This window comes from Babylonia areolata, chromosome 9 (genome assembly GCF_041734735.1).
Source record: "Babylonia areolata isolate BAREFJ2019XMU chromosome 9, ASM4173473v1, whole genome shotgun sequence".
Taxonomy (NCBI): Eukaryota; Metazoa; Mollusca; class Gastropoda; order Neogastropoda; family Buccinidae; genus Babylonia; species Babylonia areolata.
The window spans coordinates 14,167,077-14,185,872 of NC_134884.1; the positions used below are offsets into that span (position 1 = coordinate 14,167,077).

The 18,796-nt window shown below is 46.0% G+C and overlaps 1 protein-coding gene across 1 annotated transcript in view; it reads left to right on the top strand.

Annotated features, from left to right (window-relative positions):
- Positions 1-18,796, top strand: part of LOC143286073 (DNA topoisomerase I, mitochondrial-like) — a 45,947-nt gene that overhangs the window by 17,840 nt on the left and 9,311 nt on the right. The window contains exons 11-18 of the mRNA XM_076593639.1: positions 5,266-5,410; positions 6,194-6,337; positions 7,477-7,731; positions 8,496-8,610; positions 9,443-9,570; positions 15,477-15,571; positions 17,155-17,233; positions 18,571-18,641. Of these exons, the coding sequence (XP_076449754.1) occupies positions 5,266-5,410; positions 6,194-6,337; positions 7,477-7,731; positions 8,496-8,610; positions 9,443-9,570; positions 15,477-15,571; positions 17,155-17,233; positions 18,571-18,641 (1,032 nt within the window). The remainder of the gene's footprint in view (positions 1-5,265; positions 5,411-6,193; positions 6,338-7,476; positions 7,732-8,495; positions 8,611-9,442; positions 9,571-15,476; positions 15,572-17,154; positions 17,234-18,570; positions 18,642-18,796) is intronic.

Consider the following 18,796-nt stretch of genomic DNA (forward strand, 5'->3'; position numbering starts at 1 on the left):
GCAACTATGACCACATCTATAAGCTGACTGGTGGGAATTAAGTAAACCATTTTGTTCCAGATGAGCTAAGAGCTGAGACAATATGATCTTTTCTAGCAGTTTTGATAAAAAATGACAGATTAGAGACAGGTTGATAATTTTTCAAACAATTATGATCCAAAGATGGTTTCTTGATGAGTGGACATGCAACAGCAGATTTGAAGCTTTCAGGGAAACAACCAGACAGTAAGGAAAAATTGATGACATGAGTAATATGTGGCAGTAGAATATCAATACTTTCAACCAACAAAGAAGACGGGACAGGGTCAAGCTCACAGGATTTCGGACAAGTGCTTAGACACACTTTCTTCACAAAATCTTCAGTAACCGGTTGGAAACAATGTAAAACAGGACCACTGTACAGGCGTTCTTGAACGGGTGAAGAAGGACACACAACAGAATCAAGCTTCTCACGAATGCATATTTTGCCGATGAAGAAGTCAGAAAACTTTTGAGGGAGTTCCTGCACTGAAAATGTTGTAGGGAGAAGAGTGTTTTTCATTTTATCTAGTAGATTGTTCGTAGCGTTGAAAAGCTGTTTGGCTGTGGTGCATGTAAGGATTTTAGAAGAGTAGAACTTTGACTTTGCCCTGTCAACAATGTTTGTTACACTATTCCTGGCTGTCTGAAAAATGTCCCTACTGACAGTTAAACAAGTGGCGTGCCAGTGCCTCTCAGCTGTCCTTCTCTCCCGCTTGGCCTCCAACAGCTCTGGTCCCACTGTGTTGTACCAAGGCGACGGGGGACGATTGGAGATCAGGCGCCGAGTCGACGGGGCGTGCCTGTCGAGTGCAGCGTGTAGGACAGTGGATAGCTGGTCAGCAGTCAGCTTAAAAGGGATATTAGTCAGCAGGTCAGCTTTAAATAAGTCTAAGTCAGTTGAGGTCAGTGTGCGCACCTCCCTGTACACACGGGGCATGGGAGGTTTGGTGAGGTTCAGATGACACGTCACACTGTCAGAGGACAGGGTGTGATCGACGGTGGTAGACTTCAGGAGGCAGTCCTCATTTCTGTGCAACACCCAATCGACGATGTGACCACGATTGTGTGTAGGCTTGGTTACAGACTGTTTAAGATAGAACAAACTGACAATTTCAAATAATTTAAAGGTATAAAAATGTGTGGGTGAATCAAAATGAAAATTAAAGTCACCAACAATAAGTAGGGAGCCTGGTAAACTGTTAGCGTATTCTAAGAAGTCCGGAAACTGTTCTATGAACATCGTATCAGAAAGTTTATTTTTCTTGTTTGGTGGCGGACAGTAGAGGCAGAACACATTCAGGTGGGAATGTGGTAGCGACAGTGAAAGCTGGGCCAGTTCAAAGGAGGCATGGTTGAAGGGGAAGGCTGTTGTGTGTGGGAGCAGCCTGTCTGACACAACGAAGGCGATTCCTCCCCTGCAAGTTGTTGTAACACGAGGGAAGGAGGTGGTAGTGTAGCCCGGGGGAGCGAGATCTCGACACCCAGCTTCATCTCCAGTACTGCGAAGCCAAGTTTCTGTGATACACAGGACGTTGAGGCTGATCGAAAGCAGATGTTTGTTGATCGCTGAGCGTTTGAGGCAAGGACCAACTGACTGGGTGTTGAACAGACCTAGAGAAATGTTAGTTGAGCGGTGGGAGGGAAAGCAGGACAGAGGTACACGAATAAGGTTATTAAAGTTGATGCATTTAACAGTATGGTCAGTGGAAGTTGCACGTCCAGTACCACACTCAACAGCTATCTTCCTCTGCTTGCGACGTCCTGCACAATGAGTGCGAACATGGGGGAGGTGGCAACCTATACCCACACCTCTGATGGCATCGATGACAGAAGGGTCAAGTGCTGCAGGAGGCATGGACAGGAGCTGGTCCCGTGTGTAAGACACACGGGGAGAATGAACATCAAGCAAGGGCCTGTGGTAGAGGTCAGCTTCAGGAACACGCGGAGCGGGCTGCACGTGTGAAAGGGGATTGAAGAAATGGTGTGCTCTGACAAACAAGAATACTTGTCAGGTTACACAGAAAACATGTCCAAATAACTTGATATCAGTATGATGCAATACAACACAATACAGAATAATGCAGTGCAATAGAACACAGTGCAGTTCAATATGACATGGTGCAATGCAATGTAATACAATGCAGTTCAGTACTGTGCAACACAATGCAACTGTTGTGGTCTTGTTCGTCATTTATCAGATGGATTCCCCTGTCTCTTCAACAAAGGCGGCAGTACGTTGCAGGTCCTCCGTAGAGCTTCCGGGCCGCTGGGATTGGGTCGGGCCAGGTTTTCTCTTGGAGTGTTTGGTGGAGCGGGCAGGACTGGAGCAGATGTTCTGTTGTCTGGCTGCCTGTTCTGCAGGGGCACTGCTCTGTGTCACCGATATGGAGTTTCGTGTATAGGTGGTGTTTCAGGCGGTTGTGGCCTGTCCTGAGCCTGAAAATGGCTACCTGCTCTCGATGAGTCAGCAGGTAGTACAGATCTGCTCTGTTGTGGCATGGATGCTGCTGCTTCCACTTGTTCTGCAGCTTGGCCTTAATGATGGTCCTGGATTCAGAGTGGTTGGTAGACCTGTCCATCTGGTCTTTTGTAGTGCCTTCCTTTGCCAGGGAGTCAGCAATCTCATTGCCAAGCACGTTGCAGTGGGAGGGAATCCACTGCAGGGTGACTGTGTGACTTGTGCAGAGGGAGGTGAGAGAGGAGGACAGATCGTTGAGTTCTGGATCTCTGTTGGACCAAAGGGCCTGCAAGATGGACAGGGCATCGGTCAGGAAGATAATGTTGTGGCTGGTGTAGGGGCTGGCCTCGATGTGGGCTGCCGCTGTTTTCAAGGCTTCTGCTTCAGCTCTGTAATTGGTGGAGTACAGGCCAGTAGCGAGGTGGATCTTTTCTTCTCTGCCTCCTGGATATTGAACATAGACTCCTGCCCCTCTGTTCCAAATGGCATCTGTAGCAGAGCCGTCAGTGCAGACATGAGTCCAGAACTCTTTGGGGAACTGGGTGTGGAGGTGTTCAAGGGTGAGGGACTTTCTTTCAGGGCCGCTTTGGGAATCTTCGGGGCCAACACCAGGGATGCTGCGCAGGATGAGGGGAGGGGTTCCTTCGCTCCAGGCAGGGAATGCAAGACACCGGGGTATCACTTTGGGGGCATGGTCAAGGATATCCTCATGTTGCCGTTCTAGGATCCTGCTCTGGTGTATGAAGCTCCCTCTCTTCAGCCGTCCTTTTGTTGGCTGGGACAGTCTGTCCTTCATGGGGTGGCCTTGCAACCTCTTGAACCTGGCAGCCTGGATCAGGAATTTGGCGTCTCTGCAGTCCTGAAGGGGCTGGAGCTCTGTGATGGTTTCAAGCTCCTGAATTGGTGTAGACTTCATGGCCCCTGTGATGATACGGGTAGCTTGATTCTGAACCTTGCTGATCTGTTCAAAGTTGGACTTGGCCGTAGTGCCCCATGCAGTCATGCCATACTCCAGCACTGGCCTGACTCTGCCAGTGTACAGCCTCCAGATGGTCGTGTTGTCTGCACCCCATGCTGTTCCTGCCAGCTTCTTCATGAGGGCAAATCGTACTTTTGCTCTTGATTCTGCTTTCTCTGCTTGCTTCTTCCACGTCAGGCGTTTGTCAAAAGTGACTCCCAGGTACGTGGGGTTGTTCTTAGCAAGCAGAGTTTGTCCATTGATGCACAGGTTGGCCTTCTGTTCTTTGGGTGAGAGGCTGAAAACAGTGTAAGTGGTCTTTTTGGCATTAATTGTCACCAGCCACTGTTTTGTCCAGCTTCCGAGAACATTCAGCGCCTGCTGTAGTCTGTAGTTGGCAGTTGTGAGGTGTTCTTTTGAGCACCATAGGACAAGATCGTCTGCATAGATGGCTTCCTGGACTTTGATGATGTCGTTGATAAAGATGAGGAATAATGTAGGGCTGATGACACCTCCTTGAAGAACTCCTTCTCTCAGTGTCTTCTTCCGACTGTATGCTCCATTGACATGGACTCGGGCCTTCCTATTGTTCAGGTGCTGCAAGATCCACTGGTACATACAGCCAGTCACACCACTTTTCTGGAGCTTCCTCCAGAGGCCATCCTTCCAGACTTTGTCGTATGCCTTTTCCATGTCTATCCACACCATCAGTGTATGCTGTTTGTCCTGGAAGCCATCCTCGATCTTCTGGGCTATATAGGTCACTTGGTCCTCAGTGGAATGATGTTGGCGGAAGCCTGCTTGCTCTGGAGTGATGATGTTGTTCTTCTCCAGGTGCCAAACTAGGCGTGAGTTGATCATACGCTCAAGGAGCTTGCCCACGCAGTTGGTGTGGCTGATGGGGCGATAGCTATCAGCCCCAGCTCTGTCTTTGCCCTTCTTGTGGATGGGCACCATGTCAGCTTCTCGCCAGCTCTGTGGAACATGCCCCATCTTCCAACTGTTGTTGAAGAGAGCAAGGAGTTTGGTCTTTGCTTTGGTGCCAAGGTGTTTTTGCATTTCGTTGGTGATTTTGTCAGTACCTGGAGGGAGATTTTTTGTCCTGCAGAGACTTTACGGCTTTAGTTTGAAAGGCCTGTCCATATATTCAGGTTGGTCTTGGTCATCATGATGATTCTTTATTTCGTCATGGACTTGTTGTTTTCTGTCCTCTGATACAGTGATGTTGCTGATCTACTCATAGCTGTCTATGAAGCAGTTTGCTGCCTCTCTCCTTGTCACCATCTCCTGGTCTTTTTAAAGCGTGACAGGCGCTGACCTTGTCTCTTTGTTGTTCATGGCTTTGGTGAGTTTCCAGAGTTTGTTGCCATCTCTGTCAAGGTTCAGCTTTTCTGTTTTCTCCATCCAGCTTGTTCTTGCAGCTTGGATGTAGGCCTTTCTGTATTTTGCAGTGCAGGCTTTGAGAGTAATGTTGTTTTCTTGTGTTGGGTTGTTTTCAGTCTCCTCTCTAGTCCTTGTCACTTCATCTTCAAGCTCCTGCAGCTCTTCTGTCCAATATGGCCTGTAGCTCAATACAGTACAGTTTAAGGCAGCACAATGCAACATAATGTAATATAACGGTGTATGTGCGTGTGTTGCAGTGACTTCAATTTTTTTCCCTTTGTTTTATTTGGTTTTAGTTGTTGTTTTATGGGGGGGGGGGGGTGGGGTGCGGGTTTAATGAACCTCTCTGTTCCATTTTTTAAAACATCAAACAGAAATTTTTTTTAAGGTGACAAACCTGAGCAGAACAACATTATTTCACAGTACTAACTTTACATCATTGCAGAGACTCCAAGTTTCCCAAGCCTCCGGAAGGCCACAAGTGGAAGGAGGTTCGTCACGACAACCACGTGACCTGGCTCAGCAGCTGGACAGAGAACATCCAGGGCTCTGTCAAATACGTCATGCTGAATGCTGCCTCCAAGCTGAAGGTAGTGAGCCGTGTGGGGATGTCTTGTCACTGGGGTCATTTTCTGTTTTATGTTGTTTTACTGAGACTGACTGGAGATAGGGGAATGGGCACTGTTGTTGTTGTTTTTGTGTGTGTATGTGTTTGTGTTTGGTTGAAATGCTTTCTGATGTTGATCAAATTAGATGAGGAAAATTGTGTGTGTGTGTGTGTGCAGTGGAAACTTAAAGATTTTGATGATAGTAGATGAGGAAAATGTTTGTGTATGTGTGTGTGTGTGCAGCTGAAAATCCTAATGACAGTAACATTAGATGAGGAAAGTGTGTGTTTGTGTGTGTGCGCACACACTCTTAAGTGTTTATGTTTGAATAATGGCATAATTATTATGTGTGCAAATGGGTATGTGTGAAGACGAAAAGAGATTAAAAGAGCACTGTCACTGTTATTTGGTACAGAAAGGAACAGAAAGTGAAATGATGTAGGTTGTGCAGTACAGAAATAGTAGTGAAGCATACCGTGCAGCACAAAAACAGGAAATGGAACAGAATTTCGTACAGAAAAAGGCTGATGTGTAAAAATGTGGAATAGAAAGAGGACAAATGCGTGTGATGTGGAAAAAAAAGAGGCATGAGGTGTGTTCTGTGGCACAGGAAGCGGTATGTGTATGTTATGCAGGGTAGAATGAGGAATGATGTGTGTTACACGGAGTGGAAAGAGGAATGATACATGTCATGTGGAAGAGAAAGATAACCAATACATGTGACTCATAACCGCAAGAGGAATGATTTGGCTGATGTGGTTGCAGGGGGAGAAGGACTGGCAGAAGTATGAGACGGCGCGACGCCTGCACAAGTCAGTGGACAAGATCCGTGCTCAGTACCGCGAAGACTGGAAGTCCAAGGAGATGAGAGTTCGTCAACGCTCTGTCGCCCTGTACTTCATTGATAAGGTCGATCAACTCTTCTGGGTTACTGGTCATGTGTATTCAGTGTACGACTTTTGCTTTGCTACTAGTAACCACTTTTGCAGGGAATACATTTTTTTTCTTCTAAATCAATGATGTGATACCTTGATTTGTGAGGACAGTCATGGTTGTGGTCAGTGTTAAAGTGATTGTTAACTACCAACATTGACACTGAGTGTTACAGCTATTGCCTAAGTGTCAGAGTGGTTGTTACAAATGTGTAACAGTGGCTGTTACCAACATTGTCACTGGGCTGTTAAAGCTGTTATTAAGGTCTTACAATAGTGGTTGGTAACTTTTTTTTTTTTTTTTTTTTACTGGCATTCAAGTTTTTGTTAATGGGTGTTACAGCTATTGCTGGAGAGTTACAATGTATTGTTATTTGGTGTTCTGGCTGTTGCTGAAGTGTTATGGTGTTTGTTACTGGGTGTTATGGTTGTTGTTAAAGTGTTAAAGTAGTTGTTACCACTGATAGTTTTCACTGGGTTACACAGCTGTTGCTAAATTATTACATTGTTGTTTCTTATATCCCTGGGTGTTGCAGCTGTTGCTGAAGTGTTTCATGGTTAGTTACTTGCATCCCCGGGTGTTGCAGCTGTTGCTAAAGTGTTACATGGTTGTTACTTGTTGCTGAAGTGTTACTTGGTTGTTACTTGTTGCTGAAGTGTTACATGGTTTTTACTTACATCCCTGGGGGTTGCAGCTGTTGATGAAGTGTTGCATGGTTGTTACTTGTTGCTTAAGTGTTACACAGTTAGTTACTTGCATCCCTGGGTGTTGCAGCTGTTGCTGAAGTGTTGCATGGTTGTTACTTGTTGCTGAAGTGTTACATGGTTAGTTATTTACATCCCTGGGTGTTGCAGCTGTTGCTGAAGTGTTAAATGGTTAGTTATTTACATCCCTGGGTGTTGCAGCTGTTGCTGAAGTGTTAAATGGTTGCTACTAATATACCCCTGGGTGTGTTGCTGCTGTTGCTGAAGTGTTACATGGTTAGTTATTTACATCCCTGGGTGTTGCATCTGTTGCTGAAGTGTTACATGGTTAGTTATTTACATCCCTGGGCGTTGCATCTGTTGCTGAAGTATTACATGGTTTTTACTAATATACCCCTGGGTGTGTTGCAGCTGGCGCTGAGAGCAGGCAATGAGAAGGAGGAAGGGGAGACAGCTGACACGGTGGGCTGCTGCTCCCTCAGGGTGGAGCACCTGACATTGCATGAGGAGAAGGACGGCAAGCAGCACGTGGTGGACTTTGACTTCCTGGGCAAGGACTCCATCCGCTACCAGAACACCGTGCCCGTGGAGAAGCGTGTCTTCAAGAACCTGCAGCTCTTCATGGAGAACAAGCAGAAGGAGGACGACATCTTTGACCGCCTCAATGTGAGTGGGTTGGTGATGGTGGTGGTGGGGCGGGGGGGGGGGGGGGGGGGGGTTGTGTGGAGGGAGGGTGTGTTCTGTTGCAGTCCAAAGAGTGTGTGGTTGTTCTCTGTCGGATGAGTTTTTGAATTCTGGTGTCCGCTTTTTTTAAATGACTGTGATAGGTTTGGGTTACTTGGATATTTGATAAACTTGTTCATTTATTTATTCAGTGAAAGTTTAAGAGGGTGAGGGGGATCCTGCATTTTGGGGGATGAAGTTTTCTAAAAATAACCAGTCACAGTGCATCACAAGACTCCACATCGTACCACACCTCATAACATTACATCACATGACACCTTATCACACCACATCACACCATACCACCCCACATGACACCACATCATATATTACATTACACCACATCATATCAAATTACATCACACCACACCACACCACATCTTACCTTATTACTTCACACCTCACCACACCACTTCTTACCACACACCACCACACTTCACCACACCACACCTTACCACACCACACCACACTTTACCACAGCACATCACATCAAACCACACCATAAAGTACTAACTAAACCACACCACACCACATCACACCACACCACATCAAACCACACCTTATACTACACCACACCACATCTCGCCTTACCACACAACACCACACTATCCTCACCGCATCAAACCAGACTGTACCACACCACACCACACCACACCACAACAGATGTTGATGATAAATGACACTGAAGTCATTGTTGGTGTGTTCAGACGTCAGTGCTGAACAAGCACCTGCAGGAGCTGATGGAGGGACTGACAGCCAAGGTATTCCGTACCTACAACGCCTCCCACACCCTGCAGCAGCAGCTGAAGCTTCTCACCAACCGTACGTACCTTCCCATTCCTCTGTCCCTCCCTCCCTCTACCCACACCTACCCCTTGTTCTTGCTGTGTCCTCACACATTGCTGTCTTCTATTGCTTGTCGTGTCACTCTTTTTATATTTTTTTTCCCTTCATGGGCTGCAACTCCCACATTCACTCATATCTTTGAGCAGGCTTTTATGTGTATGGCCATTTTTATTCTGCGATTTAGGCAGCTGTGCTCCCGTTTTGGGGATGTGCATGGTTTGTATGTTCATATTTCCAAAACACACTGAAAATTCACATGGACTTTGGGATCTTTAATGTACATATTTAATTTTTCTACTTGTATATGTATATGCATGAAGGGGTTCAGGCACAAACATGTCTGCACTGATGTTGACCTTGGAGGTGGGAAGAATCTAATTCCTTAACCCACCAGACACAGCTAGGACTAAACTGTTGGATTAAGTCCAGTGCTCTAACCATTTGTCTGTCACTCTTGACATGGTGTCAGTGTTAAACTGTAATGTAACTAACAATATTTTTTTCTTTGTTATTCTGTCTTATCTCTTTTTCTGTTGCTCCATTTTGTTCAACTGCAAATTCTGACCCTTTTCGTTTTTTAATCTGCTGGCTTTTCTTCTTTTTAGCTCAATACTTCCTTTGTTGGGAGGAGTTTTGGGGTGTGTGTTTTTCAAGATAGATATCAACAGTGTTTTCAGCACTGATATAGCCATGTGTGACTGGCTGAGCGATAAGCAACACTGATAGATAAAAGAATAAACAGAGCATGATAGACAAATGAATGAAAAAAGCAGCTAACCCAGAGATGTGTTGGTGTGTCTGATAACAGCGGATGACTCGGTGGCGGCCAAGATTCTGTCATACAACCGTGCCAACCGTGCGGTGGCTGTGCTGTGTAACCATCAGCGTGCAGTGCCCAAAACCTTTGCCAAGTCCATGGAAAACCTCAACAACAAGGTATGCTGCTGCTGTGCAAACACACATGCACATGTGCACAGACTTGCAGGTATGTGAATGTACACACGAGCACATACACCCCCACATTTACAGCATACATGCCCGTGTCTGGTATCACTTATAGCGAAAAGACTTTAAAGAATATTGAATGCAGACTTGGAGACACAGAAACAGGTAGAGGCAGATAGAGACAGACTCACTGATACAGAGATGTTTGCTCATATGCACACACATACATTCATAGGTAACACACACACACACACACACACACACACACACACACACACACACACACACACACAAATTATTGGCACCTATGTCACACACAATGCTTTGCAATTTTTTCTTTCTCCCATATTCTCTGGCTTTTTGTTTTCCCTCTTCCTGTCCCTCCTCTCATTAGGTTTGCTGTGCCATTATTAGACATGAATATGGAAATTTGTTTGTGAATCTGCATTGTGGTTCGATTACAAGACATGTGAAGTCTGTATAATTATAGGTGGTTTGTCCGTCGGGATCGACGAGGACCATCTAGTCATCCTGGGGGTGGGTGGGTTGGGCTCTGTGGGTGCGCAGATGACTGGTCAGGCCAATCCGCGCCCAGAAGGTTCTGATGCAGTGTGGACAGGGGATGGTGGCGGCTGTCGGGGACTTGCTGGCACTGCTTTTCCTGGCCTGTCTGCGTTGCTCTGCTGCAGCGATTCTGTTGGCCTCACAGGATCTGGCGCCTTTGTGGACAGCTGAACGCCACTTTGGTCTGTCCATTGCATTCAGCTCCCATGTGTCATGGCTGAAGGCCTTCAGAGAAGCTTTCAGAGTGTCTTTGAAGGGCTTCTTTTGGCCTCCATGGGAGCGCTTGCCATGTTGGAGTTCGCCGTACAGCAGTTTATTGGGGAGCCAGTGGTCTGGCATGCGAACTACATGGCCGGCCCAGCACAGCTGGGCCTGCATCAAGATGGTGTAGATGCTGGGCAAGTTTACACAAGTGAGCACCTCTGTGTCAGGGATCTTCTCTTGCCACTTTATGCCGAGAAGTTTTCTGAGGCTGGTGGCGTGGAAGTGGTTCAGCTTTTTGGCGTGGCGTTTGTAAACTGTCCATGATTCATATCAATAGAGCAGTGTGGTGAGAACTATGGCCTTGTATGCTTTGAGCTATGTCTCCAGGGTGATGCCTCTCCTGTTCCAAACGTTCTTATGGAGTCTGCCGAAGGCAGCGCTGGCTTTAGCAAGTCTGGCATTCACCTCGTCGTCAATGACAACTGTGCGAGAGAGTGTACTGCCCAGGTATGTGAACTTGTCCACCGCATTCAGTCGTTGCCCGTTGATGAAGATGTTTGGTTCAACGTAAGGCTTTCCTGGAGCTGGCTGGTGCATCACCTCAGTCTTCTTTGTGCTGATTGTGAGGCCAAAGTTGTCACAGGCAGCAGAGAACTTGTCGACGCTGTGTTGCATGTCAGCTTCGGAGGCAGCGTTGAGAGCGCAGTCATCAGCAAACAGGATGTCGTTGACGGTGTCTGTCCTCACCTTAGTTTTTGCTTGAAGCCTCCTGAGGTTGAAGAGTGAGCCATCTGTGCGGCACCTGATGCCAATGCCTATGTCAGCGTCTCTCAGCATGGCTGAAAACCTGAGACTGAACAGGGTGGGGGCAAGAACACACCCTTGCTTGACTCTGTTGGAGACAGGGAATGGTTCTGGTCTCTCCGTTGTCTTGGACTCGGGCCAGCATCCCATCGTGTAGTTGCCGTATGATGGTGAACTTTCTGGGACATCTGTACTTCGCCATGATTCTCCAAAGGCCATCTCTGCTAACAGTATCGAGGCCTTGGTCAGATCGACATAGGTGGAGTAAAGGTCGGCGTTCTGTTCCTGACACCTCTCCTGGAGCTGCCTGGCAGCAAATACCATGTCGATAGTCCCGCGTTCTTTCCGGAAGCCACACTGGCTCTCTGGTAGGAGACCTTGCTCAAGGTGTGCTATGAGACGGTTGAGTAGCACTCTGGCCAGAGTCTTGCCTGTAAAGGACAGCAGGGATATTCCACGATGGTTGTCACAGGCCTGACGATTTCCTTTGCGCTTGTACAGGTGTATGATGGAAGCATCTTTGAAGTTCTGTGGAACTGCCTCATGCTGCCAGATGAGCTGGAACAGCTGATGAAGGTTCTCAGTCAGCGCCATACCACCTTCATTGTAGACCTCAGCTGGAATGGAGTCTGAGCCAGGGGATTTGCCATTGAATAGCAGACGGATAGCTTTCTGGGTCTCCTCCAAAGTTGGAATGGCATCCAACGACTCACTGACTGGCACCTGGGGGAGTCGGTCAATGGCTTCATCATTGATGGTGGAGGGGCGGTTCAGTACGCTGTCAAAGTGTTCAGCCCATCTCTCAAGGATTCCATCCTTGTAAGTGATCAGGGTAGAACCATCAGCACTGAGGAGTAGAGCAGATCCGGAGGTGGTGGGACCGTAGACTTTTTTTAGGCCATTATAGAAGTACTTCATGTCGTTCCTGTCTGCAAAGCCCTGGATCTCATCAGCTTTGTTGCTCAACCAGGAATCCTGCATCTGTCGCAGTTTCAGGTGTAGGCTTGGCGTTTGTCTTCCAGCAGCTGCTTGATCTCAGTGCAGTTCTCATCAAACTAGTCTTTGAGCTTCCTGGCAGAAGGCCCCAGGCACTCCATGGCAGTGTTGTACACTGTGTCATGCAGTGCGCCCCATGCTGCCTCCACATTCTGGTTGTCCAGCACGGTGGACTCAAGGTGTTCCTCCAGGGTGTCAGCAAAGCTCTGCTTGATGTTGCCTAGCTCCAGCTTGCTGACATTCAGGCATTTGGGTGCTTTCATGCCCTGAGGCCGTCTCTTGGGCTGGATGCGGAGGTTGAGTTTGGAGACGATAAGGCGGTAGTCTGTCCAGCACTCGGCGCCACACATGGCCCTCGTAACTCGTATGTCCTGCCTGTCCCTCTTCCTGATGATGACAAAGTCAATGAGATGCCAATGCCCAGAGCGAGGATGCATCCATCACGTCCCGTTATGGGTAGGGAGGCAGAAGACGGTGTTTGTGATAAGAAGGTTGTGCTCGGCACATGTCTGGAGAAGTAGTTGACCATTGCTGTTACAGTTGCCAACCCCATGCTTCCCAATCACGCCTTTCCAGGAGGTGCTGTCACAGCCCAACTCTCACATTAAAGTCACCAAGAATGATGAGCTTGTCTGCGTTGGGAACAGCAGTGATGACAGCGTTCAGGTCCTCGTAGAACTTGTCCTTGATCTCATCCGGGTTGGTCATGGTGGGCGCATAGGCGCTGACAGTGGTGGTAAACTTCTTCCCGTTGCATAAAGGGAGTTTCATCGTCATCAGGCGATCATTCACTCCTTTTGGGGGGCCAGCCAGCTTGTCAATGAGGGTTGTCTTCACTGCAAAGCCAACTCCAGTCTCACGTCTCTCTTACTCCAAAAGAAGGTGTAGCCTGCGCCTCGCTCACAGAGTTCGCCTTCTTCTGCCAGTCTGGTCTCGCTTAAGGCAGGGATGTCGATGTTGTACCTGGCTAGTTCACTCGCAATGAGTGCTGTGCGTCTCTGTGGTCTGTCTGAGTCGCCTCTGTCCAGAAGCGTACGCGCATTCCATGTGGCAATGGTCAATGGGGTGCTCCTTGTTTTCTTCTTTCTTTCCTTTGTGTGTCGACCGCTTGAGTAGGGTCCCTGTCAGCCGCGGTATGCTGACTAGGGTGGTGTGGAGCAGGCAATGTTTAGGGCACTTTTTCTAGCCCCTTCCTCATGCCATGGAGGTGAGCAGTGCTGTCCTGAAGAGGGCTGCTCAGTCGCTCAGGGGGCTGCCGATCTCCACCGCTGCTCCAGTCGGTGAAAAACGACCCTATGGCCTGAGCCGCCTTTGTGCAGGTCCACAGCTACAACTGCCACCACACTTGTCACTTCGTCGCTCACCTGTTGCCACAGGGCTTGGGGAAAATGATGGTATGGGATGAAGGATGACTGATGACTTGCACGATGACTTTGTTTATAGTGAGGAGGAGTTGCGCCCTGTCGACCTCACTAGCTTGTCTGAGACCGTATCCAGTGGCAAGACGAGGTCAAGACGACTGGAGATGGAAACGGATGCAGTGGATGACCAGGATGTCCTGTGTGCCTCATCCTGCCCTCAGCACTCCACAGTGCTCTGCTGCAACCGCCTTCCTCTCCGTTGAACCATGAAGGTTTCTTCCGCAGAGTCCGCCGGATCCAGTCTTCACATGCTTGGGTAGACAGGCCCTAACTCACCGAGGGTTTGAGACCCGTCGGCTACCCTCACCTAGTTTAGCCAGCCTGTCAAAGCTGTTGCCCGGGGGTTGGGCGCTGCCGCATGCTAGCAGCTTCTAGGACCCATAGGTGAGAGCTGGGTGCCGGTGGGGACCAACAGAGGACGAACCACTCCCGGAAGAGCGTGACAAGCCACCCTTCTAGAAGTATTACCCCTCCCGTGCACCCCCTAACCCCCTGTATAATTATAGTATGATTATAATACACCATTTGGGGCCTGTATGATTATGTTATGATTACAATACACCATGTGAAGTCTGTATGATTATGTTATGATTACAATACACCATGTGAAGTCTGTATGATTTTAGTATGATTACAAGACACCATGTGAAGTCTGTATGATTACAAGACACCATGTGAAGTCTGTATGATTATGGTATGATTACATTACACCATGTGAAGTCTGTATGATTTTAGTTTAATTACAAGACACCATGTGAAGTCTATGATAGTGGTATGATTACACCATGTGAAGTCTGTATGATTATGGTATGATTACAATACACCATGTGAAGTCTGTATGATTATGGTATGATTACAAGACACCATGTGAAGTCTGTATGATTATGGTATGATTACAATACACCATGTGAAGTCTGTATGATTATAATTCACCATATAAAGTCTGTATGATTATGGTATGATTACATTACACCATGTGAAGTCTGTATGATTTTGGTATGTTTACAAGACATTATGTGAAGTCAGTATGATTATGGTTTAATTACAATACACCATGTGATGTCTGTATTCAACTCCTTATTAACAGTGATGATGTGTGTCACTTCCGTAAGATGGATGTTACCTGGCGACAAAAAAGTCAAGTTGTGTATTAAGATTGGGAATGCTGGGTTTTTTGTTGTTGTTTGTTTCGTTTTAAGATGTGTCAAGTTGACTGATTTAGATTTGTGTGTATTTATTTATAAAACTTTTTGTCATTGCCTGTCTTATTCTGTTCGTAACAGCCCACTTGAGGATTCATATGAATGTGGGAGTTGCAGCTCATGAATGCAGAGGCAGAAGAAGTAGAAGAAGCATGCTGGCAGATGTGTTAGGTCACTGTGGGTTGATCACTAGAGATACAATGAAAGCTGTTTCAAGATCAGCGGTGTCTGGTGTTAGGTCACTGTGTGTTGATCACTAGAGATAAATAAAAACTGTTAAAGTGTAGTGTTACGCAAATTGATATGTTGGTCACTATGTGTTATCATTAGAGACACAATGAAAGCTGTTCAAGATCAGTGGTTTCTGGTGTTAAGTCACTTTGTGTTGATCACTAGAGATACAGTGAAAGCTGTTCAAGATTAGTCTTATGCAAATTGATATGTTGGTCACTGTGTGTTATCATTAGAGACACAATGAAAGCTGTTGAAGGTCAGTAGTGTCTGGTGTTAAGTCACTGTGTGTTGATCACTAGAGATACAGTGAAAGCTGTTCAAGATTAGTCTTATGCAAATTGATGTGTTGGTCACTGTGTGTTGATTACTAGAGATACAATGAAAGCTGTTCAAGATCAGTGGTGTCCTGTGTTTGGTCACTGAGTGTTGATCATTAGAAATACATTGAAAGCTGTTCAGGGTTGGTGTGCAGATCCAGGCCAAGAGGAAAGAAATCAAGCAGGTGAAGAAAGAAATCAAGGAGGTCAAGGCTGACTACAAGGCCACCAAGACGGCTAAGGCCAGAACGTGAGTCCCCTTTCAGCTTTGCTTGCAGCCTTTCAGCAGGAATCACGGCAGTATCAGTTAGGCATTGGACTTCAGTGTTCACCTTCAGCAGGAATCATGACAGAATCAGTTAGGCATTGGACTTCAGTGTTCACCTTCAGCAGGAATCATGACAGAATCAGTTAGGCATTGGACTTCAGTGTTCACCTTCAGCAGGAATCATGACAGAATCAGTTAGGCATTGGACTTCAGTGTTCACCTTCAGCAGGAATCATGACAGAATCAGTTAGGCATTGGACTTCAGTGTCAACCTTCAGCAGGAATCACGGCAGAATCAGTTAGGCATTGGACTTCAGTGTTCACCTTCAGCAGCGGCAGAATCAGTTAGGCATTGGACTTCAGTGTCAACCTTCAGCAGGAATCATGGCAGAATCAGTTAGGCATTGGACTTCAGTGTTAACCTTCAGCAGGAATCATGGCAGAATCGGGCATTGCACTTCTAGTGTTCACCAGTAATCAGGGTTTGAGGACCTGTTTTGGCATGAAGATGTGTCCTTGAGAAAAGCATTTTACTCTGATTTTCCTCCCCCCACCCAGGTGTGAATGGGTATCTGACTTTGGTTGGGGAAGGTTAAAACAGTGGAAGGTAAGGATTAGGTTCTGCCTTGCAGTGCTGAGCCCTGGACACAGTGGACATGAATTCACTGCCCCAGGGGCTGTGAAAGGCTGTGGGACCTTTAACCTTTTTCAGCACTGTAACAGTGACAACTTGTGCAACCTTCCCCACTTACCTGGAAGGTTTTGACAGTAACTTTAAGATGATTTTAAAAACTAAAAGAACAGCCGTTCACACAGATCATTCACTTACTGCATCTCTTGCCAGTGCTTTCAACAGTTGTTCTATATATTATTGTCAGGATCGAAAGAAGTGTATACATCTCTGAACAGTTTGATGCTGAGTAGTAAAGCTCAACTTTTTTGGCTATACTATAACAGAACTGGCAAAAATGTACTTGAAAATGCTTGAAATGCAGCCAAACTTCATCAATGAATTGTCCACAAGTTTATCATGTCATTTCCCTGATTGTTTACTTTTAGTGGAAAGGTGGAAAAACCAGTTTCATGAATAAGGTATTGAAGCAGAAATGTTCAAACTGGTGCATGTGCAATAGTCTGGCGTATAGCAGAATGAGTCAACCCTTTGGTGGGTTAAGGATGGGAATCAGGTAGGTTTTTTTGTTGTTGTTTTTTTAAATATCCCCCAGGTCATATATACAGACCTGCTTTTGCTGTTATCCCCTTTATGTGCATCCACACATAAGCACACAAGCACACAGTAATCCTATATTTTATGTGAATTTGCTAACTGGGAAATGTAAAAAGAAACAAACCAACAAAGTTCTCTTTCAGTGTTTGTTTGGTTCGTTTTTTTGTTGTTTTTTTTGGGGGGGTGATAGATTGAACCAGCTTTTAATGCATAGTATATTTATGTATTCTGATTCTCACATTTGTGTGTGTGTTTTTGTGTGAGCTTGTGTGTGTGCTCATGTGTTTGTTTATATATTTATATGCTCTTGTGTATGTTTGTGTGTGTGTGTTGTCAGAATGTACGAAAAGAAGAAAAAAGCACTGACACGGCTGGAAGAACAGCTTGTTAAGCTGGAGGTGCAAGCCACAGACAAGGTACACTGTTCTGTCTGCCTGCCTGTCCATCTATCTGTCTGTCTGCCCGCCTGCCTGCTAGTCCGTCTGTCTGTTTGCCTCCTATCTTTATTTGTTTCACCTTGTTTGTTCTGTCTTGCCTGTTTCATATGTCTGTGTTTCCTATCTATTCTTATGTTTGTCTGTTGTCTTTTATTTTTGCTGTGCCTGTTTCACCTGTCTGCCTGCCTCTTTTCAATGGCTGTCTTACCTGGAGTTGTTTGTTCATTTTTTTGTTTTATTTGTCATTTTTTTATGTGTAACTAAGGGTTTGTTTGGTTTTTTTCTTCTTCTGGTTATGCTGCTTCTAATTTTACCATTCTGTAACCTTTCTCCTGTTTTATTTATTCATTTATTTGTTTGTTTATTTATTAATCTGTTCCTTTTTTTGTTGTTGATGATTTCTTAGTCTGTTCTCACTTCTGTGATTTGCTGACCTGTCACTTTGTCATGTCTTTCTTGTTTTCTGTCCTTCTCTCTCTCTCCCTCTCTGTCCTTTGTATTCCATTTTGTTAATAGTAATATGATGCAGAAGGGTTTGGAAGGGTGAGGGATGGGTGGAGGTTGGGGATGGGGGGGGGGGGGGCTCGTGTGTAGGTGATAACAGGCAGGAAGCAGGAAAATTGCATCACTAAAAATTACAGTCACTCTAACCATAATGTCCGGTAGATAATGCACAACTTTTTTTCTTTTATTTTTTTTGCAATGGAGGGACAGTGTTGAATGGATCTGTTTGCTGTATGCAGAAAGTTTCAAACGTACAGTGTGCAGAAAAGTGCAGAAAACTGATCCTCTTAATTAGGAAGTACATGCATTGTGTATGAAAGACATCTTCTTACAACTGCAGCTTACTCTGACAGCAATTTCTCTGTGTGAAATTTGGGCTACTCTAGCCATGTGAGAGTGACTTATCTTGGTGCAGTGTCACCCATATATATATATATATATTTTTTTTTTTTTTTTTTGCAAGTGTTATTTGTTGCACTATCAAAGTGGATTTTTCTAGATAATTTTTCCAGGTACAGAACTTTTGATGCCACAGGTTCTTTTATCTGTGCTAAGTGAACACTACAAATGGGACCTTGGTTAATGGTCTCATCCAAAAGACAAGCACCCAGACCACTACTCAAGGTCAAGTGGAGGTACGTAGTAAAAATCCTGATCCGCATATGGGACTCGAACCTGTAGACACTCACTTCCTAGTTGGGCATGTTACCACTAGGCCGCTGCTTGGTGACTATGTTGGTTTACTCTGACAATGTTAAACGCTGTGTTATGTTGATTTACAATGACAGCAAACTTTGTATCAATTTGTCCAGGATGAAAACAAGGAGATTGCTCTGGGCACATCCAAGCTGAACTATTTGGACCCCCGTATCAGTGTGGCATGGTATGTGCTTTATTTATCTGTGCTGTTCACGTGTGTGTGTGTGTGTGTGTGTGATGTAGGTGTTAGCATATGTATGTGTGTGTTTGTGTGTGAGTGTTCTATATCCATGTGTCATATGTAGACCAGGTCCACTGTGCCATCGCTAAGGACATGGC